The sequence below is a fragment of the Myodes glareolus genome, chromosome 6, assembly GCF_982192425.1.
Source record: "Myodes glareolus chromosome 6, mMyoGla1.1, whole genome shotgun sequence".
NCBI classification, from domain to species: domain Eukaryota; kingdom Metazoa; phylum Chordata; class Mammalia; order Rodentia; family Cricetidae; genus Myodes; species Myodes glareolus.
Genome location: NC_142031.1, coordinates 86,660,339 through 86,679,383, shown reverse-complemented (window position 1 = coordinate 86,679,383; position 19,045 = coordinate 86,660,339). Strand labels below are relative to the sequence as shown.

General features: G+C 43.6%; 1 protein-coding gene across 7 annotated transcripts in view; it reads left to right on the top strand.

Annotated features, from left to right (window-relative positions):
• Positions 1 to 19,045, top strand: part of Mta3 (metastasis associated 1 family member 3) — a 119,299-nt gene that overhangs the window by 41,013 nt on the left and 59,241 nt on the right. For all 7 annotated transcript variants that reach the window (XM_087907304.1, XM_087907303.1, XM_087907307.1 and 4 more), the window contains exons 5-8: positions 1,617 to 1,680; positions 3,246 to 3,363; positions 9,141 to 9,243; positions 15,480 to 15,579. In XM_087907304.1, coding sequence (XP_087763430.1) covers positions 1,617 to 1,680; positions 3,246 to 3,363; positions 9,141 to 9,243; positions 15,480 to 15,579 — 385 coding nt within the window. The remainder of the gene's footprint in view (positions 1 to 1,616; positions 1,681 to 3,245; positions 3,364 to 9,140; positions 9,244 to 15,479; positions 15,580 to 19,045) is intronic.

The window sequence follows — 19,045 nt, the reverse complement described above, 5'->3', positions numbered from 1 at the left end:
AGTATCTACACGCACCTGTGCAGTTTACCTGCTTAGGATCCTTCTTTTAGCTTTACCTTGTTTTTTTAAAATCACACACACACACACACACACACACACACACACACACACGCACGCACAGACGCATGCACACACACACATGCACACACCCTACCTCCAATGCAGTCATGTTCTTAGTTCCCCTTCTGTACTCATTTTCAGTTTCTCTGCAAGTGGCTTCTACACACGCCATTCTTACTATTCTTTTCTGTTCTCTTTTCCTTTGTTTCTGAGGCAGGGTTTCACACAATGGCGTACTGCATTGTTGCTGTGATAAAGCACCACAACCAAGGCAGCTTACAGGAGAAAGAATTTATTTGAGCTGTGGCTCCAGAGGGATGGGATCCACCACATCAGGGAGGCAGGGCAGCCAGCAGCAAGTGTGGTAGCAGGGGCGGGAAGCTGAGAGTTCTCATCCACAATTGCAAATGGGCAACAGGGAGAAGGAACTGAAGCAGAAAGGAGCTGTATGATCTGAAAGCCCGCCCCCAGTGGTGAGTTCCCAACATCAAGGCTGTCTATCCAAGCCTCCCCAAACAGCGCCACCAGCTGGGAACCCACTATTCAGATGCCCAAGCCTGTGGAGGACATCTCCTTTTCAAACCAATACGCCCAGAGAGATCTGGAACGCACTAGGAAGCTCAGGCTTTAAGAGTGCTAGGATTACAAGTGTGAGCTACTGTTCTTGATTCAAACAAGCAAAATTTAGGGAACTTTTGAAAAAAAAGAAAGAAAGAAAAGAAAAAAGCCCCCCCCCCCCTCCTCCAGGATCTTAGAAAATGGTCTCTTAAAATTTTAAGTTGTTTCTAGGTAGTGGTGGTGCATTTCTTTAATCCCAGCACTTGGGAGACAGAGGCAGGAGAATCCCTGAGTTTGAGGCCAGCTTGGCCTACAGAGAGTGTTCCAGGACAGCTAGGACTGATAACAGGGAAATGTCTCAAAAAAAAGAAAAATGAAAAGAAAGAGAGAAAGAAAGAAAGAAAGGAAGGAAGGAAGGAAGGAAGGAAGGAAGGAAGGAAGAAAGAAAGAAAGAAAGAAAGAAAGAAAGAAAGAAAGAAAGAAAGAAAGAAAGAAAAAAGAAAGCCAAACTATCTTTTAGAGCAATTCCAGTAAAGGTAAGTCAGTTACGTCCTTATGTGAATCCATTATTTCCAGGTTTTCATGCAGGTCGCCACTTGAGTCTCTTATTATATGTGCTGGGCTGTATGGGGATTGACCGAAGACCTCTTGTGTGTGATTACCTCGATGCTTTTATAGGTCGAGAATCTCGCTGTTACTCTGAAGCTTTCATTGAGTTCTTTTTTATTGAATGATTAGGAAGCGCCTTTAAAGTGTCTGTTGTAATGACTTGCTGTCCAGTCACACAGCTGGAGCTGACTGGCCTCTGTAAATGCCTATAAATGCAGCTTTATTGTACAGGTTCCCCGAGTCCAGGGCTGCCGAGCTGGTCTGGAGAGTTTCTGTCCGTCCCTCACTGCCATCTAGACCTTCATCAACCCTGAGAGTCTGGACATCCCTAGCTTGTGTAACAATCACTGTGATGTAATGCCCATCGTGTGGTCTTTTCTTTTAAACAGGGGGAAATGCAGTGTTGCCCTGCTGAATGAGACAGAGTCGGTGTTGTCGTACCTTGATAAAGAGGTAATTTGCAGTCACTTTCGCTTTGTGCTTTCTCCCCATTACTTCACATGAAGGCCACACTTCTATTTCCTTTGTGCCTGAGTGTTATTGTGCCTTCCCTGCAAGATGGCATCAGCTGGAGTGCATTTGGCAATTGCATTGTCCTGACTGAAGGCAGAGTTGGCAAAAGTGGTATCTCTTTGTCAGTTCCAATGAGAGGCTTACTGAAGTACATACAGCCCAGAATGTAGATGAGGATTTTCATCCCTGGTTCTCATTCCTTCATCCCGTGGTCTGTTTTTGAATATATGCCTCACACTCTAGCGACTCTGCAGACTTAATAAGAACAGGCAGCCAGGCCACTGTGCTTATTAACTCTAGGGCACTGGAGCCTTTTTGTTTGTTTTTAAAAACTAATCTATTATTATTGTATGTGTGTGTGCCTGCCCACAAGTACATATATGTGATGGGGGGGGCAGACACAGATGCCGTTGTATGTATAAGGAGATCAGAGGACAGCTTGGTGGAGATATTTCTCTCCTTTTACCTTTTTATGTGGATTCTAGTGATCAAACTCAGGTTGTTAACCTTGGGCTGTAAGCACCTTTACCCTCTGAGACATCTTGCTGGGCCTACTGGGCTTTTGAAGGAACCAATGGAATGTTTAATGTGTGGGTTGGTGGTAATCGTGTGTTTAGTTATGCTGTGTCTACCATTATACACATAACTGTGCATTACAATTTAAAAGAGAATGACAGAATTATAATAATAATTAAATGGATTTGTATAGTGATATTAACAAACTACATGTCAGGGGGCATGAGACATGGCTCAGTGGTTACGAGCACTTAATGCTCTTGTGAATTCCTGGATTTACTTCTCAGCACCTGCATGGTAGTGTCCAACCCTCTGGGACTCCAGTTCCAGGGGATCTGGTACCCTTCCTGGCCCCTGTGGCTCTAGGTATGCATGTGATGCACAGACATACGTGCAGGCAAACTGATACACATTAGATAAAAATAAACAAATATTTTAAAAACTACATATATGTTCCACTCTTGTATATTTAGTCAATATGTGGGGTTTTGTTTCTTAGACAGTCTCACTGTGTGTCCCCGGCTGGCCTGGAACTCTCAGAGCTCCACCTGCCTCTGTCTCCTGAGTGCTGGGACTAAAGATGTGGGCCACCAAGCTTCATTTTGTTTTCGAAACAGGGTTTTTCTGTGTCTTTCAGACTGTGTGAAAATATCTGTCAGCCTCAGCCTCCCTGCTAGCCATCCCAGCTAGCCTCTCAGAACTCTATTTAGAGTAGTTGATGACTTTCTTTTATATTAAAGCAAACTGTAGAATTTTATATTCTTCTTAAAGTTATTTGTTTTGGCTCTATGTAATTCTGTGCTATTGTACATGATGACAGTATTACCATGTTCTCCTTGAAGATATATTAATTTGTTCACTAAAATGAAATTTTATATATTCAGAAGTTAAGGTTATAATTTTCATTTCTGTGATATTAATTTTATTGCTTTATAAAACGTAGAAGTGTTCAGTTTACTTAGGTGGTTTTTGTCATTTTTTTTTTCCAGGATACCTTCTTCTACTCATTGGTGTATGACCCTTCAGTGAAAACATTATTAGCCGACAAAGGGGAAATCAGAGTGGGACCAAAGTACCAGGCTGACATTCCAGACATGCTACCAGAAGGTGTGTGCTTTGACTTCAAGTCCTGGGAAATGGTGTCTTACAACATGAAGGTTCTTGTCCTCGGGGAAGAAGTGTAGTGGAGAGTTCAACAGTTTGAGCCTTCCAATTTTAGAAACATAGCAAGCATCAGAGAGTAATCTACTTGCTCGCTTACCCCTTCATGACTTCACGTTTGTTTTCATGGATGTGGTTTGTTTGTTTTGTTTATGTGTGTTCCACACATGTATGTGTGTGAGTGTGTGTATATGTGTGTGAATGTGTGTGTGTGTTCTACACATGCATGTGTATGAATTTGGGGTGCGGTAGGCCAGGGGACAGCATTAGGTAGCGTCAGGGTCTTTCACTGAGCTGGAGCCTGCTGATTTCACTGGACTGGCTGGCATCAGGTACCAGGGATCACCCAACCCTCCTCCTCAGTGCACATCACAGGCATGCACTATTGTGCCCAAATCCTGTTTTCCTATGGGTTCTGGGGATAAAAATGAGATCCTTGCATTTGCGCGACAAGCACATCACTCACTGAGCCATCTCTCAGGCTCTGACTGTTATAAGCTTTAGATTTTTAGTGTGTAAGGGTGTGATGGCACATGCCATTAAGTACTTGGGAGCAGAGGCAGGCTGATCTGTGTTAGTTTGAGGGTAGCCTGGTCTAGAAGTGAGTTCCAGGCCAGTCTAGCCAAGGCTACATAGACCCTGTCTTAAAAAAAAAAAATGCAAAACCAAAAAAACTTTAAAAAAAACTTGGTTATTGTTGTTGAACTTTGATCTAATGTGTGATTCACATTCATTCCTATTTTCCATCTGATTCTCTGTATTCCCCCAACCCCACCCCTCCCTGGAGGATCAGGACCTGATGTATGCTAGGCAACACTCTATCAACTGAGCTCTATTTCCAGACCTCTGTCTTGAGATAGGTAAATGACTTTAAGCTATCTAGCTCAGCAGGCAATGGAGCCTAGTAAGCTGTTACATTTTGGTGAGAATTTGACCGATCTGTATAGCCAAGAGGGTCACTGTTATAAACTTTAAAAAAAATCTTTTATTAGATTTATCTTTATGTGTATGAATGGATCATGTGAATATGTGTCACATGTGTGTGGTTGCCTGAGGGGTCCAGGAGAAGGCATATGGTCCCCTGGAACTGGAGTTACTGGTGGTTTTATGAGCTGTTTAATATAGAACTGGGAATTGACTGGGTCCTCTGAAAGGACAGGAAGTGTTCCTAACCACTAAGCCATCTCTACCCCGAAGGATTATAACGAAGCAGATCTTTGTAGAGGGACGTACTTTTTGCTTGGCTTGTTTTTAAAGTTGCTCTGGTTGACTTTATTTCTATTTATCTTTAACTTAAAACACCACATTTGTAGATTTTAGAGCAGTGGTTCTCAACCCGTGGGTTGCAGCCGTTTTAGGGGTCTAGCGACCCTTTCATAGAAGTTGCCTAAGATCATCTGCTTATCATATATTTACATTTTGATTCATAACAATAACCAAAACGCAGCAATGAAGTAATTTTAAGATGGGGGGGTCACCACAACATGAGGAACTGTATTAAAGGGTCTCAGCGTTCGGAAGGTTAAGAACCACTGTTTTAAAGAAAACTGCTCTTTCAAATTTTTGTTGCATTTTTATTTAGTGTGTATTTGCATGTGTGTGCATGTGTATACGTGCCAAATCTGTGTGCAGAGGTCAGAGAACAACTTCTGCCTTGCACATCCTGGGGTTCAAATTCAGGTTGTCAGGCTTGGAGGCATGTGCTGTCCTGGGTGCTTTTGTGTGTTTACTTGACACAAGCTAGACTCATCAGAGGAAAGGGCCTCAGTTGAGGAAATGCCTCCCTCATTTCTAACTTTAAGGCGTGTTCTCAATTAGCAATCATGAGGGAGGGCCCAGTCCACTGTGGGTGATGCCACCCCTGGGCCAGGTTCTATAAGAAAGCAGGCTGAGCAAGCCATGGAAAACGAGCCAGTAAGCAACACTCTTCCACGGCCTCTGCATCAGCTCCTGCCTCCAGCTTCCTGCCCTGTTTGAGTTTCTGTCCTGACTTCCTTCAGTGATGGACAGCAATGCAGAAGTGTAAGCCAAACAACCCTTTCCTCCCCAGCTTGCTCTTTGTCATGGTGTTTCATTGCAGCAATAGGAACCCTAACTGAGACATGCGCCTTCATCTGCTGAGCCATCTCCCTGGCCTAACATGACATTTAGAAATATCAAAATGAAGAAGTCTTTTGGATTCTTCTTGGGACCTACGGTATCTTCCCGGTGTTCTTCTCATTGTAACTGAGCAGTCAACTAGATGCGTAGTTTAAAGAACCTTCGTTTTCTTTCTTCCTTTCTCTCTTAGTGCTTAGAAAGGTCTCTCTTTCGTTTTCTCTCTTTCTTTCTTTCTTTCTTTCTTTCTTTCTTTCTTTCTTTCTTTCTTTCTTTCTTCCTTTCTCTCTGTCTGTCTCTGTCTCTGTCTCTGCCTGCCTGCCTGCCTGCCTGCCTGCCTGCCTGCCTGCCTGCCTGCCTGCCTGCCTGCCTTCCTTCCTTCCTTCCTTCCTTCCTTCCTTTCTTTCTTTCTTTCTTTCTTTCTTTCTTTCTTTCTTTCTTTCTTTCTTTCTTTCTTTCTTATTTTTTGATTTGTGAAGCCCTAGAGGTCCTAGAACTAGCTCCATAAACCAGGCTGGCCTCGAACTCACAGAGATCCTCCTGCCTCTGCCTCCAGAGTGCTGGAATTAAAGATGTGTGCCACCACTGTCTGGCAAGAACCTTTTTTCTGATTCCTATCTGCTAGGGCAAAGGACCTTAAGCACTAACAGACGTATAAAGTCATGAAACATGAGCCTGGTGTGGTTGTATGCTCATAAACCAGCCATTCTGAGGCTGAAGCAAGAGGGTTGTGTGTTCCATCCTGAATTACACGGCAAAACCATGTCTTGAAAAATAAATCAGCAGACAAACAAGTATGAAAGAAACTGCAGACACTGGCACGACACAGCAGTGTTGACAGTGAAGTACCTGGCCGCAGGACAAATATACTAGTAGAAAGCAGTATATTTGAGAACCTTTGGGCTGCAATTCGAGCCTTCTGAGCCTGTTGACAATCTCCAGTGAGTGCTTTTGACCAGTGGCCAGATCGCAATCTGCATTGGAATGGGAGGTGAAGCTGGAGTAATACCCTGGGTAGGTGGCTGCAGCAGCTTGTCAGAATCCACATCTGTGGCCCCAGAACCTGCTGCATTGCTCCGCTATGGAAGAACCACAGGGACAGCGTGACTCTGCCAAAGGGAAAACACTCTTGCGCCTTGGTTTCGATTTTCAATTCCACTGAAACTCTGCCAGGATCACCATCTCATTGGCCTACAGGGACTGAGGTTTAAGGAGATAAAGATCAGCTGACCTTTGCTCTCCAAGCAAACGTCAGTGTGTCTCCCCACCCCCCCTTCTGGCAGTCTACTTATTTCAACGCTCCAAAGACAAGTTCCCTAAACCTTGTTATTTTCTTCTCTTGCCCTCTCTTTCTCCGATGATTGAACATGGGGCTTCACACATGCTAGACAAGCTCTCCACTCCCAGCTCAACCGTGTCATTTACAGTGGTAACTTTGTAGAATGCAGGCCTCTCAATGCTGTGTTAGAAGCAGGTGGGCTTAGATAGGAATCTCATGTTGGGAACAGCAAAAAGCTGAAAGCTAGTGCCAGATTGAAGCCCTAGTATCCAGGAAAGGACTTCACAGTTTGGTTTTGTTTATTGAGCAGAATCTTGCTGTGTAGCCCTGGCTGTCCTGGAACTTAACTATGTAGACCGAGCTGGCCTGGGCCTCACAGAGATCCACCTGCCACTGCCTGCCCAGTGCTGGGAGTAAAGGTGTGTGCCACACGCCCAGCTTCAGTTTTAACTTGTTTGACAACCTTGTAGGAGAGACTGGAGCTGAGTTAGGGATGGGCAGGGCCACATCTTGGTCAAAGTGCTTAGGTGTGCTTAACTGTGGCCCTCTACTTAAACCAACATCTCATGTCAGGATCGTGAAGATGGACGTGGAGGGGTGCTGGATCTCTGCCCTTCCTCCTAGCGTGGTCACATTAAATAATATTCTCCCTTTAAATTTGAGTATAAGCAGATATACATTGAAGACATATAGAACAATTCCCAACAACAGGACAAGTTTGTCCCCTAGGGGACATTGGGCAATGTGTAAACATTGTTATCTTTTGGGGGAAGGAAGTAGATAGGTGATATTCCATAGGCGCACCTTAGATAAAGTTCCCTGATGCTGCCAAACATGGGAGAGAACAGAATGTATTCAGCCCCAGGTGTCAAGTGTCTAGCTCGAGAAAACCTTCTATAATGGCTTCTTGGATGTTGTAAGTGTCCAGTTAGAGTCAGTTATTATTTATATGATAATAGGACTTAAACTTTCAAATATATTGATATTTTGAGATGGGGTCTCATGTGGCTTAGGTTGGCCTCTTCCTGCCTTCTTTATTTCCCAGGAGCTGGCAAAACCACCAGACCTGGTTGTATGAGGTACTGGGGATAGAACCCAGGGTTTTGAGTACGTTAGCAAGCATGTCACCAACCGAACTATGTCCCTAGTCTCTATTTCTTTACTTTTATTAACTCTTTCTTTTTGTGGCGTTGGGGATCAAACTGAGCTCAGCATTGTTTGGTTTACTGTTGCTCTATATTAGAATCCCATTCAGAGTTAATCCTATTTCTTAGCTTACTACTATTTGACTAGAAGATTAATAAAATAATTTATCTGCTCCTAAAAGTAAGTTCTTATAAATTTATCCTATGAGAGAGTTGTACAAAAATGCTATCAGAAAGACTCAACACTTCACTGTTTATTCCAATCATCTTTCCTTTGGAAGTTCTAATAATTATATAAATATACTGTCAATGTTGTTTATATTTCTTATTCTTATATTTTCTTTGGAATCTCCACTGGGCTTCTTAAATTCATATGTACAAGGCTATTCTAGTAACTTATTACTCCTTTGATTCATATCCTAGTATATCATCCAGAGTTTTTCAAGCAATATTCAACAGAAATGATGATAAATGGTATCCTTGAGAGTTTCTGATTTAAATATAACATAAAAATGTGGCAGCTGCTACAACTAAGATGAATTTTACATAGAAAGCAGATAATTCCAGTGGTCCAGGAAAGGGTTTCTAGGATGTGTAATACATCATTGGTCCTTCGCCATGGGAGGACCTGGGTGCTCGTAAGGAATATACTGAAGAAATGGTTGGCTGTATAAGCACATTTCTGGATCTATGTTTCTTCAACTTTATGTGTCAAAAAGAAGTGGGAAGCTATATAGTCTTGCAATTAGTTTTCTGTGGTAGAGCCTCATTATGTTGTCCTGGCTCCTCTGGAACTTGTATCCCTTCTCCTTCTCTACCGCCAAGTGGGATTATAGGCATGCACCACCACACCTGGCCTAGGGTCTCAGGAGATGCTGCTGATGCTGGTGCTGGTGCTGATGATGCTGGTGCCTGGGGCTGTGATGTTGGTGCTTGTACCAGTGCTAGTGCTGATGATGCTGATGCTGGTTCTGGCGCTGATACTGTTTCTGGTGCAGTGCTGACGGTGCTGATGCTGGTGCTGATGCATGCCACGTTGTTGGTTTGCTTGTATCACCATCTCTACACACCTGCTACCAAAGGATGCACCCAGATGTGATTACAGTTTTCCTGACATTTGAGCATCTAATACATTGGTGACCATAGCCATCAACCATACGCCACAGTGTAAACAACAATCCCTTTCCTTTGTTTTTGGACAGGAGACTCAGATGAGAGGGAACAATCAAAATTGGAAGTTAAAGTTTGGGATCCCAATAGTCCACTTACGGATCGACAGATTGACCAGTTTTTAGTTGTAGCCCGGTGAGTATACCATTATCCAGTCAAGTCTTTTTATGAAACATCTTGCACTTGTGTATAGTTCCTTTTTAAAAAACATATTATTTTATTTTACATGTAAGATTATTTTCCTAAATGTACTATATGTGTGCCTGTTACTTTTGGAGACCAGAAGAAGATATTAAATTTCCTGGAACTAGAGCTACAGACACTTGTGATTTACCACATGGGTACTGAAAACCAAATTCAGGTCCTCTGTAAGAGTGACAGTCTCTACAGCCCCTATTTCCTTCCTTCCTTTCTCCCTTTCCCCTTCCTCCCTCCCTCCTTCCTTCTTTTTATTTTTTTTTTAAATACTTTTTAAGACAGAGCCACTCTGTGTAGCCCTGCTGGCTCTGAATTTCCAGAGATCCGCCCACCTTTGCTTTCTGTGGACTAGGATTAAAGGTGTGCACCACCATGCCTACCATATATCCTTTTTATATTCCAGCCCCCACTCCACTGTTATCTTTTTCTTTTTCTAGTCCTGTGAGAAAGCCAATATCTAGTCGCACTGTCTCCTAAATAATGTGATTTACTGTCGTTAATTTGTTATAAGTGAAAATGTTTAATTTTAATTACAAAAGTGGAAGCAAGGGTTGGGGTAGAGCACCTGCTTGCCTGGCGTGTGCAGCATCCCAGCTCAGATCCTCAGCAGTGCTAAAAACCTAAGCCAGCGGCAGCTACCAGAAGGATAGGTGTAACATAGTGAATAGTGTGTGTGTGTATGCGTGCGCTGTGTGTCTGTGTTTAAAAGTTAGAAGCATAAGGAAGAAATGGAATACCTGAATCCCATATCTTTAATGAAAGAAATGCCCTTTATTTTGGACAATGCTGAACTCTAAACTGGATTGTCAGGTGCCAGTAGAAATCTGTCACTCAGTCCAGGGGAGGTAACACACACCTGTAATCCCAGTTCTTGGGAAGTAAATGCAGAAAGATCAAGAATTTGAAGCTAGCCTGGAATCATAGTGAGTTTGAGGCTAGCTGGGCTACCTGAGTCTGGCTCAAAAAAATCCAAGCCCCTAATGAAGTTGAGAGGGAGGAGAAGAGGGAAGAGGAGAAGAGGGTGAGGCCTGGTAAGGAGGCTGCTGCTTGCAAGCTCCCCTCCCCCAAGGCTTGGTTACTTTGCTTCTCCCACTGGCTCTTCCTTAAGCAATGAGTAAGGGCAGAATTTTATTTTTATTTCTTCAATGATAAAAGTAAATGAGGCTTGTGAGGAAAACTGCCACAAAAGAGAAAGCAAATGAGATGAACATGCCATTGTCATGGCAGATAAATTAGGAAAAGCCCCAGTGGACATCAACAAGCAGCTGAGGAATGAGTGAGTTACCCCCTTACAATGGGGTAGTACTGTACATCCGTTAAAATGAGGGAATTTGAACTTTGTGTAATAAAGGGCCAAACCCTCTAATATTGAAATGAAGGTCTACAAAGTATGATTGTCTATGTGTTTGTACTGTGTTCATTTATTTGAAAAGACCATGTAATGTACAAACTGTTTTATTCCATTAATGGATATATTATACATTATGACCATAAGAGACTGTAACCAAATTTATAATGTTTAATTCCTTGCATGAATCAGACGGCAAAATAATTTGAATCAACTCAACCCAAATAATAGGCGGAAGGGTCTCTGTAACAGTTTCTCATTTTGTGTTAAAGTAGTCAGACTGTCAATAAGGACAGTCATTGTGGAAGGTCACACTCTACTAATGGTCAGACACTTTGGACTCAGAGCCTGTCCTAGTTAGGGATTTTTATGGTGGAAAGACAGCATGGCCACAGCAGCGTTTACAAGGAAAGCATTTAGTTGGGGCCCCGCTGCCTTACAGTTTCAGAGGTTCACTCTATCATCATGGAGCGTGGCAGTGCCCAAGCAGACAGGGAGCTGAAGGAATAGTTGAGAGTCCTCATCTTGCAGGGACTAGGAAGCTGACTGAGACTTTGGGCAGTATCCTGAGCGTAGGAAACCTCAAAGCCTGCCCTCGCTGTGACATGCTTCCTCTAACAAGGCCACAACCACTCCAATAAAGTTACGCCTCCTATTTGTGCCACTCCCTCTCGGATTATGGGGCCAATCACATTCAAACCAGCACAGAGCCCTACACTCACAGCTTAAGGACTGGATGGGGCATTAGGTGTACATTGCTAGGGCAATAGCCCGCCCGTGGAGCAGGAGGCTGAAGAGTTGGAAGAAGCAATGAACCAGGGATATGGCAGTGGCCATATGTGCAGGACTGTACCTGAGTGGTGGGTTAGGGAGACCTGCAGTTTGCCAATTTGATTTACATTCTGTTTTTTGTTTTTGTTTTTGTTTTGTTTTGTTTTGTTTTTATCAGACTACTGTTTGTTATCCACATTTATGAAACCTGGTCAAGGTGGTGTTTTTATGAAAATTACTTTTAAAATGTTTAATTAAACAAGTAAGCAAAAACCCCAAAATACTGAATCTAAATACAATTATTTTTATTTTTTAATTTTTTGAAACAAGACCTTGCTCTCTATAAAGAAACTGCCAAGCTTGTAGCAATCCTCCTGCCTCGGCTTCCTAGATACTATGGGCACAGGTATTAAACATCATGCCCAGCACCTATCCCAACCACATTACTGCAGTTGTAATAGCCTTGCCACCCCTGCCATCCCTGCCCTCTTACTTTGTAGAGCCGGGACTTGACCTGAGTTATACTAGCCAAGCCCTGCACTTCTGAAGTGCTGAGGTTAGTGTAGGTATTGGGATCATCAGCATTGTCTCGTCTCCCTGGTGGGACTATCAACTGGCACAGCTGCTTTGGAAAACTGCTTGACATTGTCTCCCCACACAGCCTGTAAGCTTTACTGCAAATATCACACTCAGGAAGAAAGCGTCCCGGGTACTGGAAGATGTGTGTGCATACGGCTTTCATAGCAACATCTGCACACTGGAGTATTGTCCAGCTGAAGAGACAGGGTGAGGAAACAGAAGAGCATGCCATTTCAGAGAAAATGCATTCCTGTCACTCCAGCTAGCAGCTTAGATGACTTCCAAAGGATGAAACAAGAGAAAGAATAGTGTGCATCCAGGTGTGGGGCCCGTGTAGGTTTGTGATCTGGTGCTTGGGAGGCCAAGGCCAAGGGTTCTGAGTTTGATGGCAGTTTGGGCTGCATAGTTCCAAGCCAGCCTAGGCTACATGAGACCTTATCTCAGAACAACAACAGCATGTATAACATTTGTGGTTTCTTGCCAGCAAAACTAATCTGTGATCTTAGCATTCTGGTGGTGTCAAGAGTGATGACACACACCTATATAATTCCAGCACTTGGGAGGCCAAGGTGACACCACAGTCTAGCCTCAGCTCCATAGTGAGACACTGTCATGGTGTGATTTTTGTAGTTGTTGTTAGCTTTTGTATGAAACAGGGTCTCACTAGGTAGCCCTGACTGGCCTGGAACTCACAGAGATCCTCCTGCCTCTGCCTCCTAGATTAAAGATGTGGATTACCACATTCAGCTGTGTTTTTGTTTTATTTTGTTTCTTAGACTCTAGGATAGTAGTTCCTTGTGGGAGGGAGTGTAGGAAGGATTGGCCACCTTCTGTTTCTTCTCTTGGGTGTTGGTTGGACCCTGGGCATATTCACTTTGTGAGAACTAAATATCTGTATAGCGTAGTAGGGTTTGCCTTTTCATATATATTAGATTTTAAGTAAAATGATATGAGAAAATCTTCCCCAGGTAACTGTCCAGCAAAGCAGGTGGTCTATGTATCCTGTTCCTCCTGGGGTTAAGATTCCCTTCATACCAAACACTCTAGATCATTACAAACGGAAACCAGTGCTATGGAAGTTACTTTTTAAAAATGGTATAGTGAAAATGGATTATTTTGTGGAGACAGGAAGGGGTTTCTGCTATAACATTCATGTGAAAAACGCTACTGGGATTTCACACTTGGTATTTAGAACTTGCTTCGCAGTGGTAGTCAGACGCTCAGCGAATTTCCTTTTCCTGTTTTTGAGCACATATGAATACCAAATGAGGTGTCTGTCCCCTGGCATTTTAGACTCCATCTTCTCTTTCCTTCTCTGTGACCACACAGGTTTGTTTTTTTCCTTGCTTGAATGATAATTACCTGCATATGCTGATACTTGGAACCAGAGCTTCTCAGAGTCCTGCTTTGTGTTCCGTTTGGGATTTGGCATCTTTGTCTGTGTGATGAGTTGTCTTGGGGATGGGTCCCAAGACTAAACAGGAAGGTTTTTTATGTTTTGTATGTGTCTTACAGAGCCTTAAAATAATTTCATACAATATCTTTTTTAAAATGTATTAGTTTTACTTTATTTTATTTTATGTGAATTGATATTTTGCCTGCATGTGTATCTGTGTGAGAATATCAGATCCCCTGGAGGTGAAATTGTAGGCATCCATGAGCTGCTATGTGAGTGGCTGGGAACTGAACCCAGGTCCTCTGGAAGAATAGCCAGTGCTCTTAACCACTCAGCCATCTTTACAGCTCCCCGCTTTGCAATATCTTTTTGTTCTTATTTTGTTTTGATATAGAGTCTCACAATGTAGCCTTGATTGACCTAGAGCTCACTTTGTAGACCAGGCTGACTTCAGGCTCACAGAGATCCTCCTACCTCAGCCTCTTGAGTGCTGGGATTAAAGGCATGCACCACTACACCTCCCTTTGAGCAAAATCTTTTTCTTAAAAATTTATTTATTTGTTTTTATTTCATGTGCATTCATGTTTTTGCCTGCATGTATGTCTGTGTGAAAGCGTCAGATCCCCTGAAACTGGAGTTACAGGCAGTTACAAACTGCCATTTGGGTGCTGGGAAATGAACCAGGGTCCTCTGGAAGAGCAGCCACGCTCTTAACCACTGAGCATCTCTTTAGCTCCTTGAGCAAAATCTTACATGGTTTTGTACATGAGGCAAAGTTTCATAGCATGGAATTTTTCCTTGTGTCATGTGGAGTTTCAAATTTTTGAAAATTTTACTTCTCAGTATTACTCAGTTTGTATTATATCTTAAAAGAGAAAAATAGTTTTCAATTGATAATTACCAAACATGCTTTTCCTTTCTTTACAGTTTTTTATTTATCACCCCCAAATGTAGTCCTCTTCCACAGTCTTTGCTTTAGTTTCTGTTTCCAGATTAAACATAAAAGCAGGATCGAAGGAGGTAACCAGGCAATAAAAGCCCACGCTACCAATACAGGAAGGCCTGGATTCAACTCCAGGACCAGGGTGGAGAGACGGGCATGTGCTTGTAAGCCCAGTGCTGCGGAGTGCCCTCGCTCGCCCTCCCACTTGTAAGCCCTTCGGTTCTAATGTGAATGACTGTGTCAAATATAAGGGTGGCAGCTCCTTCCACTCTCACTGGAGCTGCCTTCTGCGTGTGTGCACATGCATACACACACATGTATAAGGCTTTGCATCCTCCTCAAAATACACATACCCACACACCCTACTTACACACACACACTTCTGCTCACACATACACCCTACTCACACACACACATGCACCCACACACCCTACTTACAAATAAATTACAAAACAAACAAAAAGTAACAGGCAGGGGTGCTTGTTAGTTTTTTGGCAACTTGCTACAATTTGGGGTCATTTGAGAAGGGGGAACCTCAGCTGAGAAAACGCCCCTCTTAGATTAGCCTGTTTGTAAGTCTAACGGGCGTTTTCTTGATTTATGATTGATATGGGAAGGCCCAGCCCACTGTGAGCAGGGCCACCCCTAAACAGGTGGCCCTGGGCTATAAGAAAAGACAAGCTGGGCAAGCCATGGAGAGCATCCCAGTAAGCAGCACCCCTCCATGCTCGAGGAACTGGCCTCGGGTTCAGTTCCTGCTTCTAGTGTCTTGCCTTGACTTCCCTCAGTGATGGAATGTGGTCTGGGACATGTGAGCCAGATAAACCCTTCCTTTTCCAAGCTGCTTTTGTTTGTGGTGTTTTTCCCGGCCCTGGAACACGCACTAGGACAGAGGGGCTGGAGAGATGGCTCAGTGGTTAAGAGCGCTTGTTGTTCCTGCAGAGAACACCAGTTCCCAGCACCCTCATGGCAGCTCAGTTCCGAGAGATCTACATCCCCCTCTGGCCTCCTCCAGCAGTAGACATGCGCATGGTGCTCTTACCTGCACGCAGGCAAACTATCATACACAAAATAAATAAATATGGTCACCTTTTATTGAAGAAGTAACTTACTGTTCTCTGTGTTCGGCTCCTCAGTGCTGTTGGGACATTTGCCCGTGCCCTGGATTGCAGCAGCTCCGTGAGGCAGCCCAGCTTGCATATGAGTGCGGCTGCAGCCTCCCGAGACATCACCTTGGTAAGATGCCTTTTGCCATTTTGAGGTTATTCTCTTGCTGCTTCCTTAATTATAAACCATGCGAAGGATGCTGGATTCTCAGAGCTCTCTGACGGTTGACCCTGCACTACTAAGTTGATTCAGGCTAGCTGGTTGATTAGCTGGGCTTCTGAGTCACCTCTTGCTTGTGAGCTGAGACCAGGAAGAAGCGCTAAGGAATAGAGTGGGGAAAGTTGTACGGAGACGGTTCTCACCTTTCTGATAGGCTGCTGCTTCTCGCGTGTGCTTTTCTCTGTTCATTTACTCAGCTGTAGGTCACTCACGGTATTTTATTCTTTTTTATACATAAGGGATCACTGTTGCTATCACTATTGAGACTATTGCTGTGGTAACTATGTGTTGGTTTTGAGGTGAATTTTTAATAATTTTTAGTGCACAAATAATAGGTTTTATTATGATATTTTCATACATATTTTATTTTGCTTGTATTCAGGCATTTCACACACACACAATCATCTCAAAAAATATATATATTTTTGAGACAAGGCCTCACGTAGCCAAGGCTGGCCTTGACCTCACTGTGTAGATGAGAATGGCTTTCAAACTCTGATCCTCCCACTTCTACCTCTGCTGGGATTACTGATTTGTTGTGGGTTTTACTGTTATTTTAATTTAATGTTTTATTGTGTCGTGAGTGTGTGGTGCAAGTGATGATATGCGTTTGTTGTGGGTTTGGGTGGAGAGGTCAGAGGATGACTTGGGCTAAGTGTAACTAAGCCTCTCACTTGACGTTACTCTGCCTGTTTGACGTGGGGATGCTCTGTAGCTTTGGCTGGCACTGCACTCTGTCCTCCCATTTTGGCACATCACTACTGGGAACTGGCGTGTGCCATGATGCCAGGCTACAATGATGTTTAAAGGAAGTTTTGTTTTTTTTTCCTTTCAATGTCCAATCTTTCTTCCAAAATAAGTTTGTATTTTGGTTGTTTACAACTTGAAAATTCTTTTTATCATAGAAACAAGAATACAGATACCATGTACCGCCAAAATTGTTTTTTTTAAGAAGAGTTTTTAAAAATGTTTTATGTGTTTGGGTGTTTTGCCTGCATGTATTTCTATGTGCCATGCTTGTGCAGTGCCCATTTCGACCAGAAGAGGGCGTCAGATCCTCTAGAACTGGCATTACAGAAAGGTGTGCACCTCATGTGAGTGCTGGGAATCAAACCTGGATCCTCTTGCGCTCTCACTTCGTGCTCAGGCTTAACTTGAGCTCAGCCTAGACCTCTTGCCTCAGCCTCTGCACCTGGCTCATGTTATTCATGTTCTATTACACTTATAGACACTTTTCTTCTGCTGTTATCATAATTTCATATTTTAAATTCCCCAACATCTTTTGCCAACTCATGTACATTTATTCTCTGCTACAGCTGGTATTGATTGGAGTGCTGCTTCCCAGGGAACTGCTCCCTTAGAATGTGGCCATGTATTGCAAAATCATTCTGCACACCAAGATGGAAATCCATAACCCCAAATGCAGTCACAGTGTGATCTGCACGTTGTGTGTGTGTGTGTGTTTGTGTGTGCGCGCGTGTGTGTGTGTGTACATGGTGGTCAGAGGACAGCTTGACATTGACAGCTTTCTGGTATTTCCTCCATCTCTGTGGAATTCAGAGTCATCAGGCTTAGCAGCAGCGCCTTTACCCCCTGAACCATCTCAGTGTTTCCACATAGTTTATTTTGTTGCTTTGTTTGTTGTTGAATAGCTCCACGTAGTAAGCACCGACTGATAAGCCAAGTCTCCTGGATGTTGTTTGTAACAGATTTGAGTTTATCTGGTGTGCAGCTCTTCCGTCCACTCTCCCCCCGGTCTGTGGAGTATAAGCCATGCTTTCCCGTCTGCCTTCTTCGGCGATGATGTGGTTGGTGGTGATGGGATTGAACTGAGCCTCACATGTGCTGGGCATGTCTGCTATTGCTGAGCAGCACCCAGATAGCAAATGTTTTCTCTTAACATTTTAAGAGCCTGGGGTGCCCCCCCCATTGCATGCTCTTGCTTTGTATAGGTGGAGCGTTATCTGTAATCAGTCCTTTGTTGTTTAATACCGTTCTTAGGAAAACGTGCTTATAAAACTAGACGTCCGCTCCTATTACTACACTCTAGCAGGTTCTCTCTGCCCTGACCGAGGATCCAGAGTGAGAAAGTCAATCCTGACCAGGATTGAGCTGTGTGGCAGCTGGTGATCGGGGCTGGTTTCCCGGGTGGTGGTCTGCACCAACTGTGTCGCATGCAGTGACTCTGTCCCACTGCTGGTGGCCTCAAGGGGATTTGTCCAGGAAGAGGGTATAGAGTTCAGTATGGGGCTTGCCAGTGAAGGCTCTTCGTTATAAATATATTATGTTATATAATATCACAGCTGTATATGTACGCTTTCTCCTTGAGCTGCAGTCTTGCTGTGTTGCCCAGGGCAACTTGAAACTCTTAGGCTCAAGACAGCCATCCTGCCTCAGCCTTCAGAGTCATCAAGATGTTAGGTGAGGCCACCATGCCTGGCTGAGGACTGTTTATAAAAAGGCTCCCTTTAAAGACACCTATTGTACACATCTGTGTATTTACAGAAGACCTACTTGTACTTACTGTGTGTGTGATGTGTGGGTGTGTATGCCGTGACACTTGTGTGACATAGGTCAGATGACTGACCCCTTATCCTCCTGCCTCCACCCTCATGTGCTGAAATTACAGGTGTTTGCCACTGTATAACAGGTTTAATGCTTTCCTACTATGTGCCTTTTAAGAAGATGCACTCTGACTTCCCAGTGTTTCCATCCCTTTATTTTGTTTACTTTTGTTAGTTGTTTGGAAATCACCTTTATATCACAAGCCAAAATTGCAGGAATAAATAATTTAGGATAAGTAAATTTATTTGTTTAGAGACAGAGTCTTGTAATGTGGCCCTGGCTGACTTGAACTCAGTCTGTAGACCAAACAGGCCTTGAACTCACAGAGATTCACCTGCCCCCGCCTCTGACGTGCTGGGATCGAAGGCGTGCGCCATCACATACACACCAGCTCATTACTGTAACAATTTTTCTGTTTTTAAACAGAAGTGTACTTGGAGGCCCAGGAGTTGTGGGCTGTCAGGTTGAATCCTGTCCATTCTTGTCTCTACCAAGGCCTCTCCTGTTCCAGCAGCTTCCCTTTCTACCACCTTCTGCCTCTGCTTCATTAGAACGCCTAGGCTGGGTCTTCCTGGGTTAGATACGCTTGAAGATGTAGGAGTGTGCGTGAGAGACAGACAGACAGAGCGACATAGAGAGAGACGGGAGTGGAGAGACAGACAAGCCTCCTGTTTAAACTGCTGTAGCTTCGGGCTCACTTGGAATCTTACGGTTCTGGGGATTTATGTACAACCTGAGGCCGGGTTAAAACTGGTGCTTCAACTATGGGTTCAGAGTTTGGGAATTGTTTGCCAGAAGGGATGTGTGAAAG